The following is a 13,244-nucleotide window of genomic DNA, read 5'->3' as shown; positions in this document are numbered from 1 at the left end:
GTAAAATAGTAAAAGAAGGCAGCGAACCGAGATGGTACGACGCGGAAGTGAGAAAATCATTGAGGCGACAGAGAGCGTGTCATGCTAAAATGAAAAAAGTCAGCACGGATTTATCCGCTAATGAACGCGAGCTAATAATTAAAAAATATAGGATGACTAAAGCCGCCACGAAGGAAGCGTTCAGGAATGCGTTCACGAATTTTAAAAGAAAAACACTAGTAGAGCAGTTACAGGATAACCCAAAAGCATTTTGGTCATATGTTAGGGAAGTTCAAGGTAAACGATCTACCGTATGTTCGCTGAGAAACGACAATGGAGATGTGTTGACAAGCAGTTACGATAAAGCCAATTTATTAAATTCCTACTTTAAGAGCGTGTTCACGGAGCCTTCCGAAAACTCACCCGAGACCGATGACAATCCCTGTATTCATAAGATGCCAGCTATTGACATTAGTACGCTCGGAATAGAAAATATATTGAAATCGCTTAGTCCAAATAAATCACCTGGTCCAGACGAAATCCCTTCTCGCGTATATAAAGAACTAGCCTCAGAACTTGCCCCCTACTTGCAGTTAATATTCAGTAAATCCATCAAGCAACACGAAGTACCTAACGACTGGAAAATCGCTAATGTAACGCCTATATTTAAAAGTGGAGACAAGGAACAGCCATCTAATTACAGGCCGATATCTTTAACGTCCATCTCTTGCAAAGTCCTTGAACACATCGTAGTCAGCTCGGTAATGAAACACCTAGACGCGCAAAACTTATTAATGGGAAATCAACATGGATTCAGGAAAAGCAGATCGTGCGAAACTCAGTTAGCGCTTTTCGCCCACGATATTTTAGTCTCCGGGGAAGACAACATTCCAGTAGACGCGATTTTTCTTGATTTCAAAAAGGCATTTGATAAAGTACCCCACGGAAAGTTAATATTAAAACTGAAATCTTATGGTCTAGACGAAGATGTCATTTCCTGGATTAGAGAATTTTTGAGCGACCGCGTCCAAAGAGTAGTATTAGACGGTGCAGTCTCCAATAAGGTTAGAGTGACTTCTGGCGTTCCTCAGGGTAGTGTCATTGGCCCACTCCTATTCCTTCTTTATATAAACGACATTGGCGAAGTAGTGCAGAGTAAGTTACGATTATTTGCAGACGACGCTGTAGTTTACAGAGAAATTCGTTCCAGCAAAGATACAGATGAACTAACGAATGACCTTGCTGCTATCCAAGCTTGGTGCGATGCTTGGCAGTTAGAATTAAATTTGGAAAAATGCGTCGTAATGAATTTCTGGAAGAAGAATAACTCCCTACAGCGTAACTATGTCATTCGGGGCGCGCAGTTAAAGGCAGTTGAATCTGTGAAATATCTAGGGGTCAGACTCAATAATGATCTATCGTGGAATAAACATATTCGAGAAATAACCGGTCAAGCTAATCGTAAAATGGGTTTTGTTAAAAGAATATTAGGAAAGTGCGACGACAAAGTGAGAGAAATTAGCTACTTTTCCCTCGTTAGACCACATTTGGAATACGCTGCCAGTGTTTGGGACCCTCATGAAAAAGGCTTAATAACAGAGTTAGAACGCGTGCAAAGAAGAGCTACCAGGTATGTGAAAGGTCGTTACGATAGTCTTGTTAGTGTAACTGACCTCTTACATAAACTCGGATGGGAATCTCTGTCGGACCGTAGATTGAAAAATAGACTAAACCTTTTAGATAAATTCAAGAGCAGTGTCTTTTCTGACGAAGTTAACCATATCTTGCGGACGCCAACGTACTACGGAAGATCAGATCATATAAATAAAATAAGAGAGATAGATTGCAGAACAGACAGATTCCGAATGTCATTTTTTCCACGATCAATAAGAGATCATAACGGCAGCAACGCGTAAATAGATTGCATGACTTGTAGTGTAGCCTACTAACCTATGTAAAACTTACTGCATGTTTCTGAATTTCTATTCTATATTCTATTTCTAACAGCATATAGTAGTATAGTTTGTTATTATACGGGACGTTTCTTGGACGGTGTGGTGTGCATGTGCGAGTCCAAATGCATGCTGCATGCTGGTGATTGATCACCCCCTGCCAAACACCCTAGAGGTGGCTCGCAGGGTAATTTGTAGATGTAGATGTATTTTTTTACAGATTTAAAAAAGTAGTTTACCCGGTACGCTTATAACGAGTTTGGTTAGTACGATGAGTCGTGGAAGAAGAGATCTCGGAATGAAAAAATACGTGGATATGATGCGGCTTATAAACAGCTCATCTAAATTTCAATACCCATTTGTGGCATTTTGCCGATATAGTTCAACAAAATAATGATAGCTTGCAGTCAGTTCCCGCTTATTTTTTCTCCAAGAATGCCCGAAGTTGTGAAGATAATTTTATCGTTAATTCTAATCTACATTAATCGCTGTTTTTTATAAACCAGCTTTTGGTTTTAGTTGCCCGAGTCCTTGATTTTTCCTTAGCCTGGTCTTGTTTCTGTAATGCGTGCGGGTTCTTGCCCTTGGTGTCGGGAAGCGAATAATCACACACAAGTATTTTAAGTTTTTAACCCAAAGTTCATTTCCATTAAACCCAATTTCCAAATCAATTCAAGCAAAAGGCATGAAGTAATAGTGAATATGTGCGTCCAGAATAACCAACATTTAGAACATTACCAAAGTCTCGGGAAGGAGAGCAGCTGCTGGTGATGGCACGGGCGGATAGCGAGGCGCTTCGGTCACACGGGCCCTACGGCCTACGTTTCGACTCCAATTGACGGCTACATAGCTGACTGACCACTGACGAGTGACCAGTGACTAAGTAGAGTTACTGCGTGCGTGAGTCCTCTGAGTGCGTCCTGAGTGCCAATAGCATCTCCACCGTGCCATTATATAGGGAAGTGGACCCAGGATGTTTTCGTCCAAGAGGAAGGGGAAGAGGAAGGTTAGGCGTTCTAGAAAGTGAAAATGTGCAAATCCCGAGGCATAGTTTGTCATAGCTGGCTACTCTGAGACGTCACACAAAAACATATTTATACATATTTTGGAAATGGAAATCTTCCATTTCCGGATCACTACATTTCCTCACCCTTGCACAAAAAAGCACTCCTTTCCGTCTTGCCTAAAAATCCGAAGGCCGCCTCCCATCAGTCGGAGAGATCTACATCTACGTAGTACCGAGCAAGATACCACCAGAGTGTGTGGTACGGGGTGATTCCACAACAGGCATGTAGCACTCATCCTGGCCTTAAGCAGGCACGCGCTTGCTTGCTGGACAGAGGCCAAGCACACGGGACAACAACACGCGGTCACACCAAAAACTAGGAAAGTGCTAAGGACACGAACATGCTACCATGCAAATAAATCTATTAGTTAGGTATAGAAAACGAAAATTTAGCGTAATAACTGATTCATCCAAATAACTGAGATATGCTGTAAGGAGTCATACTACCGTTGCGCATGATATTTGCGCCATACGCCTTTGAACGACAGTTCGTGTGGTAGATATGTCAGCTGCATCCACAGACCATGGCGAATGATATTTATGAAATAACTAAAATTTAACGTATCCTTCGCAGATTACACCACCTCGGTTGCAGCCACGCCAGGATGGAATACACACAACGAGGAGATGTTCCGGGACCAACCGTGTGATGCTGGGAGAACAGCATTTGACAGTCTCCTCCGTAAGGCTACTCTCCACCAAGATTCATCATCGATTTCAGACTCCGAAGCATCATTCTACCGCTTCTGAAGTCCTGAAGGCCTACACATGCGGCGCCACTGTCCGGCGGTGATCCTCTTGTGACATTCGAGTACCTGAGAAGACGATGATTCCAGTCGGTTTACTTATTCATCCTCCTACGGCACTCCTCCAATTTGTGAAAATCATTCCCCAGTGATACCACAGTGACTTCCACACTTCCAAACAAAAATGAAGGACAAGGGCTGTAAAAACTTTTGCCAGTTTTCATGCACCTATTTAATTTACTGCCTCCTTTTTCGTTTAGTTATTTACGCCGATTGAAATGTTTATACTTATTACATCTGGGCATTCTTGTATTATTTTAGTAGCCTGGCGGTAGTTTAAATTACGTGCTCTCCGCCTCCCGAGGGTGTGTGCTGGGCCAATGCAAATCATTCCCATGCCAAAGCGAAAAGACAAAGACTACCTGATGAAGCGACAGTCTGAACAGGAGATGACTCATGTACATTGTATCTTAAAGTCATTTTTTTGTGTTTTTATATAGTGCCAATATCATAATTGTGGTAATAAATGCAATTGACTGAATGTTTACTCTAGAATAACCTAAAAGATTCACCAATGCACTAGTAACCTCCACGCTATAATGAAGGGGATCTTATATGAAACAGCAAAGTAATTTTAGCATTCAACAACTCAAAGATTTCCTTCAAGGATAAACCGCGGGCTAGCCAGTGGTGTAATTTTGCGCAGCCACCATTGAATGAACTTCAAGTGTGACTAGTCCGCTGACATTCCGGGAGATTCGGGTTCATGACCCGGTCAAGGTAAATTATTTTCCTTCTGTTGACTAAATGTTTTGTTGCCCATGTAATCACCATTAAAAATCACCTACTGATGTCATGCATGTGCGGTAGTGTTGGATACGAAGAGTGACGACTCAGTGGATCGATCAGTTCAAATCTGCGTGAATCCTGCGGTGATCCCATCACAAAAAATACTTGCAATCAGTTTTATGAAATAAAGTTTCTCCTAAAAATCATAAGCTGGTTCCCCAAGAAAAAACCACCTTGGTCCTGAATGAGTAAAATTCACCCCACAAGGCTTTAAAACGGGCAAATTTCAACACAATGATCAAGTCTGTCTCTCGATTCAAATACTTAACCACAAGATTTATGCAATGAACTTCTATTTTATTCATTGAGAATTTAAATGCAAGCCGTGAGATACTATGGTAAGTAGTGAACATCTTCTATGCTTGGGATGCAACCAACGATAAGGACGGAATACTGAATATAAAGTTATCTACCAACTATTGTTACATGTTCAGAAGAGGCTATTCTCTAAGTATCAGCACATATTTAAGAACTATTTTTGGGCTTCTTCTACGTTCCCCAAAAAGTTGAATGTGTTCATGAAAGAGCACTTTTTCAGCTATCTTGTAGATTAGAATAATATTTCTTACTATCATGATTTTCATTCAGATTATTATTGTTCTTTGAATATTATTATAGAAGGTATGAGAATGTATTCGATACTCCGACCCATTCTGGAAATGCCAACCTTTACCTACTGTAAATTCCAAAACCAATGAGGTTATTTACGGATCTCCATTAAGATAATACTATCTCTAAGAATGTAAAAAAACTAATGCATGCAAGAGAGCGAACAGCATTGTAATTGATATTTTAGAAGTCAGTGTGACAAGCATGCCGGAATAAATAGAAAAGTTTCATCGACATACAGATTCTTCCATTCAATGGAAGAATCAGTATGTCGATGTATTTCTTCCATCAAATTATTGAGAGAAAAATCAATCTTAAATTAGTCACATTCTCAATTAGACTTCTATTCATGTAAATACGAAGGAGAGAATGCCATATCAGAATAGTTCAAAAACAGTTTTTTTGTTGTTTTGTCAAGTGCGGATGAATTTTCTAGTTTATTTTTAATTGAGAGCAAGCCAAATGAAAAATCAGTTGATCGCACAATATTTTACCCTGCCGAATAGCATTTAAAAATATGAAAATGCGAATTCTTTATTTATAAAGGCGACCCTAGGGTTTTCCGGGTTCCTTCGGCAGACATTGCGGTTAAGAATAAATGCATAGGTGTGAAAATAATAGCTTATATGAGAACTGCGTCAAACCAGTCTCAGGGTGATGATGATTAGCAAAAACATTTGTTGATAAAAGTAGCCAAACCCAAAGGCAGTCTTCAATTTGAATGCATAAAAAATGTGTATGGTAACTTTAACCTCATCTTAACCGTAATACTCTCATAGTCGAGTAAAATTTCAGCAAAAATAAGACACAATTCGTCATCACTGTATTTTACGTTCATCATTAGCATGTGTTATCACCAAAATGAAGTATTTGTAATACCCTTTTTAGCAATTTAATTGGTTGCAGTTGCAATACCTTTAATGTAAAGGTAGCATGTTCCATGCCACCATATAACGCTCCCTGGACACGACTCATCCACACCCAACCATCCAAGAAATTATTGCACGTACATAAGCAGATACGGAGAAAATGCTTAAAGCCAAAGCATGCCGATAGACAATAGTTCAATGAAAACACTAAGTACTGTATTTTCCTCACGTCATGCATAAAAAGGAGCCACGTATACGAATCGGGTATGTAGCGTTACTGGTAGAATTTCTTGTAAAATGATACTTAAAAATATCATGTGATAAGAAAATAGTAACGTCAGATCCATATTGAGGATTACGTTGTCATTTTTAAAAATTATGTGAGATGGAATCAATGAGAACTTCACGGTAAATCACTTAAATACACATCATGGTATTTTTAGATAAAAATTCAGCTAAATAATTAAATAATAATGATCATGGAAAAAGTTTTTTATGTATGATGCACGTGATGATATTTGCTAAAATACAAAGCCGGGGTTGTCCGCGGTAACAAAAGGAATATGAAGAATGAGGAAAAGTTTGTACGCGTATTTAAATGCATAACAATTGATGAAGAACAATGGTCATCGCTTGATTTGCATTAATAACATCCGCTTTCCATGGATAACATGCTTCACGTTTATGGCTTGCTATCATTTAATAATTTTTAACTTTCATTTTATAGGATTATTATCTTTGAGAATATTTTTAAACTTCTAGTGGACTGAAACGCGTCGTTTGGAAACTCTATCAAGAGACGAGAAAGTATCTCAAAGAGGTCCTTGTATACGGTGACTGTTTAGAAGGACTCATATCATCGTTGATTACAGTGCATGAACGAAAAAAAAGGACTTCAGAGCGAAGCACATGGCCCCTTCGCTTGGGACGCTCAGGATTATCGAGGCGAACCAAACTCACTTGGGGCTGGAGGTGATGACTCACAAGAAAAAGACAGAGAGATAAAAAGGAAGATATCGAATCTCGTGCTAAAGGAGCTTACCCTTCATGACGTCTCGCATACAGAACAGGCAGCAGTTTTAACAATAGAACAGTTGAAAAAAAAGGCGTTGAATTATAAAACCATATTCGTAAACTCGCCGGCTTAAATTGGAGTTTCTTCGGAATAGTAAAAGAAAACTGAAGACTACTATCACTACGAATATTTTATTGGAAATGAAAAACCTTCCCACAAAAACAAAGTGAGTAGTTTTAATTTAAAATGCAAAAAGTAACGTGAACCAATTATTAAATCAGAAGTTCAAGAAACGTAATAGGTAAGCCTGTCGGCGTTGAGGCCTTTTCTTTTGCTCTTCGCAGAATTTTAAATTTGTGTTCAAAATTACACATTCTTAATAAAATAATTCAAGAACACAAGAGGAATGAGACCTATGTTTCGAGAAATTATGACGAAAGATGAAGATAGGTTACTATTAAGGTCGATTGGCACACAATCATTCATTGTGTTTCCGTAATTTTTTAAAAATGCAATAAGATGAGGGAAATGGTGTGAGGCATAACCGACTAAAATATATATTTCCCAGCAATTCCAAAAACAGACGAAATCTGATGTGAGGTATAAGTAGCAAGCTTGTAGACAGTACCGGCAAGGAGTTGGTGCCGGCCGAGTGTGCCAAGTCGCTGCTTATTCTACCGGTCTCTGATATAATTTAGAGGTGAAGCTAAAACTCAAAATTTCCAGGTAACCCGCGCCGATGGCAGTTGTATCTTAGAGGGGTTACAACAGCCAGAATCATGTAACGAAATTGCATTTAGAACTGCAACTGGCGCGACTGACCTAATGCCGTGATCTAATTGCACCACCTTCATTTTAGCTTACCATTTTTATGCCAATACCTACCGCCTACGTTATAAAATGAAAGTACCAAACTCATTTTCGGTTACCGTACCTTAGTAAACTACTGACGTTTACTGGTAAATAATTTGCACCATTGCAACTTATCTATTTAAGCAGACCAAGATCCGCGTTTTGTGCTGAAAAATTTATCCTTGACCGGATTCGAATCCATCAACGGTCAATTTTTTTCTGGTTAAAAATTGAAAAATTTTCAGTGGTATGGCTGAACATTTTCAAATAAGACGGTTCATGGGCGATCAAATGTTTTAAATGAAAAATACGAGCAAAATTAAATAATTAGTATCATTTATCCATCCTTTTCATTTTAAGGTAACTATGACGGATCGATGGATAGTATCCAAACCATGTCCGTATAAATATTTTGCACCAGGAGAGTAATATGGATTGCAACGCCAATATCGGCTTTTAAATTAATTTCATCAATGGTATATCATTAAATCGCCATTTTGAAAACCACTAGCCTCTCTAAGGCTAACCATTTTTGTATTTACGTAGGTAAATGAAAGCAGTTAACATTAATATGATTTGCACAATAGCAACTTCCTTATTCGCGCAGCCGAAGAGCAGCAAGCTTTGATGGTATATTTGTCCTTGAGCGAATTCTAGACTGTTATGGGGCAAATTGTTTTCGCCGAAAAACCTCATACTTTGTAGTTGCTTGCATGGATATTTTCAAGCATGATGATGAAGGGTACATCAAATAAAACTCTGAAAAAAATTAAATAATAGAAAGACATCCTTGAAGTAAGTTTTATGGAAAACGGTCATTGAGTATAATTCACGTAATGATTTGGGATTGCATGCAAGCCCGCGTCGTCCGCGGTACCAAATGAGTATGAAGGATGAGGAAAATCCTTGTTCGAGTATTTAAATAGATAATAATCGATGAAAAATTTTGGTATACTAAAGTGATGTTGGGCTGCTACGACGTTTATTATTCTATATCATAAAAGCATATCACAGAAACATTTTATCGAAAAGTATTTTTATGAATATGGTAAATATGATGAATCATCCTTGAGAATCAAAATCATGCCCAGACAATTATTGTGTACCATGAGCAAAATATCAACTTCATCGCCAAAGCCGGTTTTTTTTTTGTAATTTCATCATTTCAATTACATTTAGAACCCCATTTTGCATCAATAACAAATTAAAAATAATATAGTGATCACCTCTTTGAGGTAATAGCGAAGATATAAGCTGTCAAGTTAAAGTCGGCTTACTAAATGATGAGCTATCCTCCAAGGGGTAAGAGAAGATGTCCCAGGTTAGGTGTAGTATAAGTAGTGGTCGGCGAAATAGAGCGTGCGAATTTTTGTCCTTGTGCTGGAAATCGATCGCTACTTACCGCGTGAATTTGGTTGAATGCAACACCTCTCAGTGGTATAGAGAATGTATAAAAAGTCAATTTAAAGTATTTCACTGCTATCTAAAGGCACATCTTGCCGATCATTGATCTGATTAAATGCATGGCGATACTTTTTTGCTGAGTTTGTTCATTTATGCTGTGTATGCACAGCATTAATATGCATACACAGCATTAATATGGAGTATGTCCATTTTGATGCTGTGTATGTTATTATCATTAAGGCAGCAGACAAATTATCTGGGAGTTACGACAGCTTCGAACCTATCGTGGGGAACACATAAAAGAAATATATGCGGCGTAGTGCGAAGAAGTTTGGATCCGTCAAGCTTATTATGGCAAGATTTTCGGATACTCGGCGGCTGCGCGTTAGGCTTAGTTTAGAAGGAGGATATGAGGTTTAGTTTAAGATTTGAGGCTTAGTTTAAAGGATAGCTATGGGAATCCGTTTTCCCCCGAATCATAAAGGGCTTCATAAATTCTTGTCGTACTTTTGTTTCAGCATTTGCTTTTTAGAGGTAGAACCCGGTGTCCGAACACCCTCTTCCATATGCCTTTTTAGGCGGCTTGTGGGACAGAGACTATGAGGGTTCTAGGTGAACCCTCTTAAGGATACAACGCACCGGGGCCGGGACCCAAGCCCGTGGCTTATACGCCCGATCACCCGGGGAGGGGCTGGAGAGGAAGGAAAAAGGAAAGCGGCGCCGCCGCGATGGGAGCCCGCCGACACCTCTGGGAAAGGATAGGAGCGGAAGGGAGGGGACGAGGGAAAAACACCCCAACGCTATAGAAGCAAAGGGGGCCCTACTATTAGCGAAACCAAGCATAAGCAATTAATGTTCTAGCGATCCTAGTGGATTTTCCTATAAGGAAGAAAAATCCATCGATCGAATCGGTAGATAAATGCTTGTGGGACAGTATGTAGCTGTGGACCTTGTTAAATAAAGATATTATTGGAAAGAAACTCAATGAATATCTCAGAGAATTTCGGAATGACCGCCACAAAGCCGCCGCTCATTTATACGACCCTTATCAAATCTAAATTTTGTCGTAATTGGAAGACCCTACCATTTATTCCAAACAAATCGAACTGTTACATGGTTTACAATGCCATTCTCCTTAATTAGAAAAAGCGAAATAAGTAAATTTCATTTGATTTGCTTGATTTCTGCCCGGGATTACGATAGCTCATGTCATAATGACCCACAACGGTAGTGATACTTGTCAAAAATGAAAAGGAGACTTCGTTGATTCCCACTAATTTATTTTGTCCGTACGACATGTTTCGAACCATAGAGGTCATTATCAAGTCACCAAGGAAATCACCGAAGTCTCCTTTTCATTTTCGAGCATTAGCTTCCACATAGTTGAGCCAAATACAATTGAACGAAAACTTGTCAATGTCATATGCGAAGGTAATCCCAAAAGTAAGGTCTCCAATATTTTTTAGAAATAGTAAAATCAATTTTTTTCTATGATATACATGTCACTTTAAATATTGATCAATTGCCTATTTTTCTATATAGTTGCCATTTCGTTCGTTGCATTATTGTAAACGATGTGACAGTCTTTAATGCCCATGCCGCGCCAGCTCGACGCAATAGTGGACTTCATCTTTCACCTCTTCGTCGGAGCTGAATCTGAAGCATTGGTTGGAACATTGTCAACCAATCACCATATAGTTCGGACTTTCGCAGCCTCCAGCGACTTTCACCTGTTCCTTAAGCTGAAAGAGCATTTGGCCGGAAGGCGATTCAGCTCCGACGAAGAGGTAATTCAACTTGGCACGACATGTGCATACAAAAACTCACATCGTTTACAAAAATGCATGGACGGAAATGGCGATAACGTAGAAAAAATAGATTGTTCACTTATACTTTAACACTAGAACCGCGGAGGGGGTCAAATTGACCCCTTACGATTTTCAACATGTATATTTCACACTTAATTTTTTTTTCACAAACCTGACATTTTCTGACTTTTAATGAATTTTAGAAAGGCGTATTCGTGCAAAATTCCGACGCTCTAGGACTATTTTTGTGAACACTAGACAACAATATACCTAGAACCGCGGTAGGGGTCATTTTGACCCCTGCTCTGTTGTCGTTCCCGAACTTTATATTTTCGCAGCAGAAATTCACCGCAAGCGTTATTTTCGAAGGTCGAATGTATGGTAATGGCATGGATTACCTCTGTCGTTTCTTATTAGGCCGCAGATAAAGGCAACCTGCCCAGCGGACGCCTGAAAGAATGTGAGAGTCGAGCCGCGTAGAAATTGATCTACGCGAAAATTTCCGGGCACCCCCGTTTCCTCGGCTACCCCCACTCAAGGCTCCTTCCTTCTCCTACCGTGCCTCCCCTACCAGTGTGGCGTCATTGTAGTCGCCAGCTCAATTACATGAATTACAATGTAATACTTCGCAATTCACCCGAATTCATCAGTTTGCGCGGTAGTTCGTCTCGCCCGTTCGATTGTTGCGCTGCATCGCTCAGCGCTGAACGAAGGGCAATACCGTTTCAAGGGTGATACTCCATTCAACGCCCAGCGATGCGTCGGTCAAAGGGATACACCGCAGACCAGGTCGTTCGTATTCTCGAGCAACTTCAGGATGTGCCTGAGGATTGCTCTGAGGCGGAGGATGATCCTGTTGTAGTGTATGACGGCGGCGTTGACGCCGAAGAAGACAGTGAAGAGTCCTTGACTGAAGATTCAAGCGAAGACACTGGTAAGTTTCCTATTTTTATTTTACTCGCATTCTTTGATAATTGTTACAAATCTATTTCATAAAGCATTTATTTTGTTTGGTACAGGTAATGAAGGTGAGGAGTACGTTCCCTATCAGCCGCCAACCACCCGCACTCTACGACGTGGACGTGGTCCCCAAATACAGCCTCCCGTGGACCAAGTCGCGTCCACAGTTCCTGCTCGAGGGACGGGGTCGCCCTGGAACTGCCCAGGGCCTCTGACGTGGTGCTCGGGGCCATCGAGGACGTGGGGGTGGCGATGCTGTAGTCGCACCTGCTGAAGACGACGAGCCGCTTGAGTCTGCTGCTGCCGCTCCTCGTGGCCAGGTACGAGGACGAGGTGGTTCTCGCCGGGGGCGTGCTAGTCTTCAATCTTCTTCTTCACTGAGGGTGATGTTCGCTCAGCATGGGATTTGGTGATAACTCCAACTATGCTGAAGCACATGAAGATGTGTACGGAAAATCGGGCTCGTGAAGAAAGTGGGGAGAAGGACTGGTCGGTATCTATGGATGAACTGGAAGCTTTCATTGCAGTTTTGTATGCACGTACGGAGCAAGGAACTTGGAGCTTGACTAGACATTCTTCATTACTGTATGCTTCTCTGCACCAATAAAAGTGTTTCTTTTTTCTTAAATAAATTTACATTTTTCCCCCATCCTCAGCCGAACATATAGTAAAAATGTGAAAAACGCATTATTTGTGCAAGGCGGATAGCCTATCTAGCGCTTATACCGCCCACATATCATTCAAATTTCATTGTAAATCTCAGATAATTCATTTCACATAGTGCAGTATCCAAAAGAAACCCAAAATACTAAAAATATGGCAAGAAAAGACGAGGGGTCAAAATGACCCCCTCCGCGGTTCTAGGTATACGAAAAAGTCCGCGGTTCTAGTGTTAAATGATGTATATGTCATAGAAAATAGATAGATTTTTTTATTTCGAAAAAAGCTGGAGAACTTACTTTTTGGATCACCCCCGTGTATCCAAAGCCTGTTTCGTCAATAAATAAACCTCATTCACCATAAAAATATGCATGCCACGTCACGGAATGTACCATTTATGCCAGTCAACTAAGAAAACTCCAATAAACCACGAGAAAGGTGTCAAAAATGCAGTTGCGATATCATCACCCGATGA

At 40.2% G+C, this 13,244-nt stretch overlaps 1 protein-coding gene across 1 annotated transcript; it reads left to right on the top strand.

The window, feature by feature from the left end:
* Positions 1-11,574: 11,574 nt before the first annotated feature.
* Positions 11,575-12,460, top strand: LOC124171338. The gene is made up of 2 exons (XM_046550492.1): positions 11,575-12,083; positions 12,169-12,460. The coding sequence occupies exons 1-2, from the start codon at positions 11,906-11,908 to the stop codon at positions 12,381-12,383; spliced, it is 393 nt and encodes a 130-aa protein (XP_046406448.1). The 5' UTR covers positions 11,575-11,905; the 3' UTR covers positions 12,384-12,460.
* The last annotated feature ends 784 nt before the right edge of the window (positions 12,461-13,244 follow it).

This window comes from Ischnura elegans, chromosome X (genome assembly GCF_921293095.1).
Source record: "Ischnura elegans chromosome X, ioIscEleg1.1, whole genome shotgun sequence".
Lineage (NCBI taxonomy): Eukaryota > Metazoa > Arthropoda > Insecta > Odonata > Coenagrionidae > Ischnura > Ischnura elegans.
Note: the sequence above shows the minus strand (reverse complement) of the source record. Positions and strands in the feature narration are given on the sequence as shown.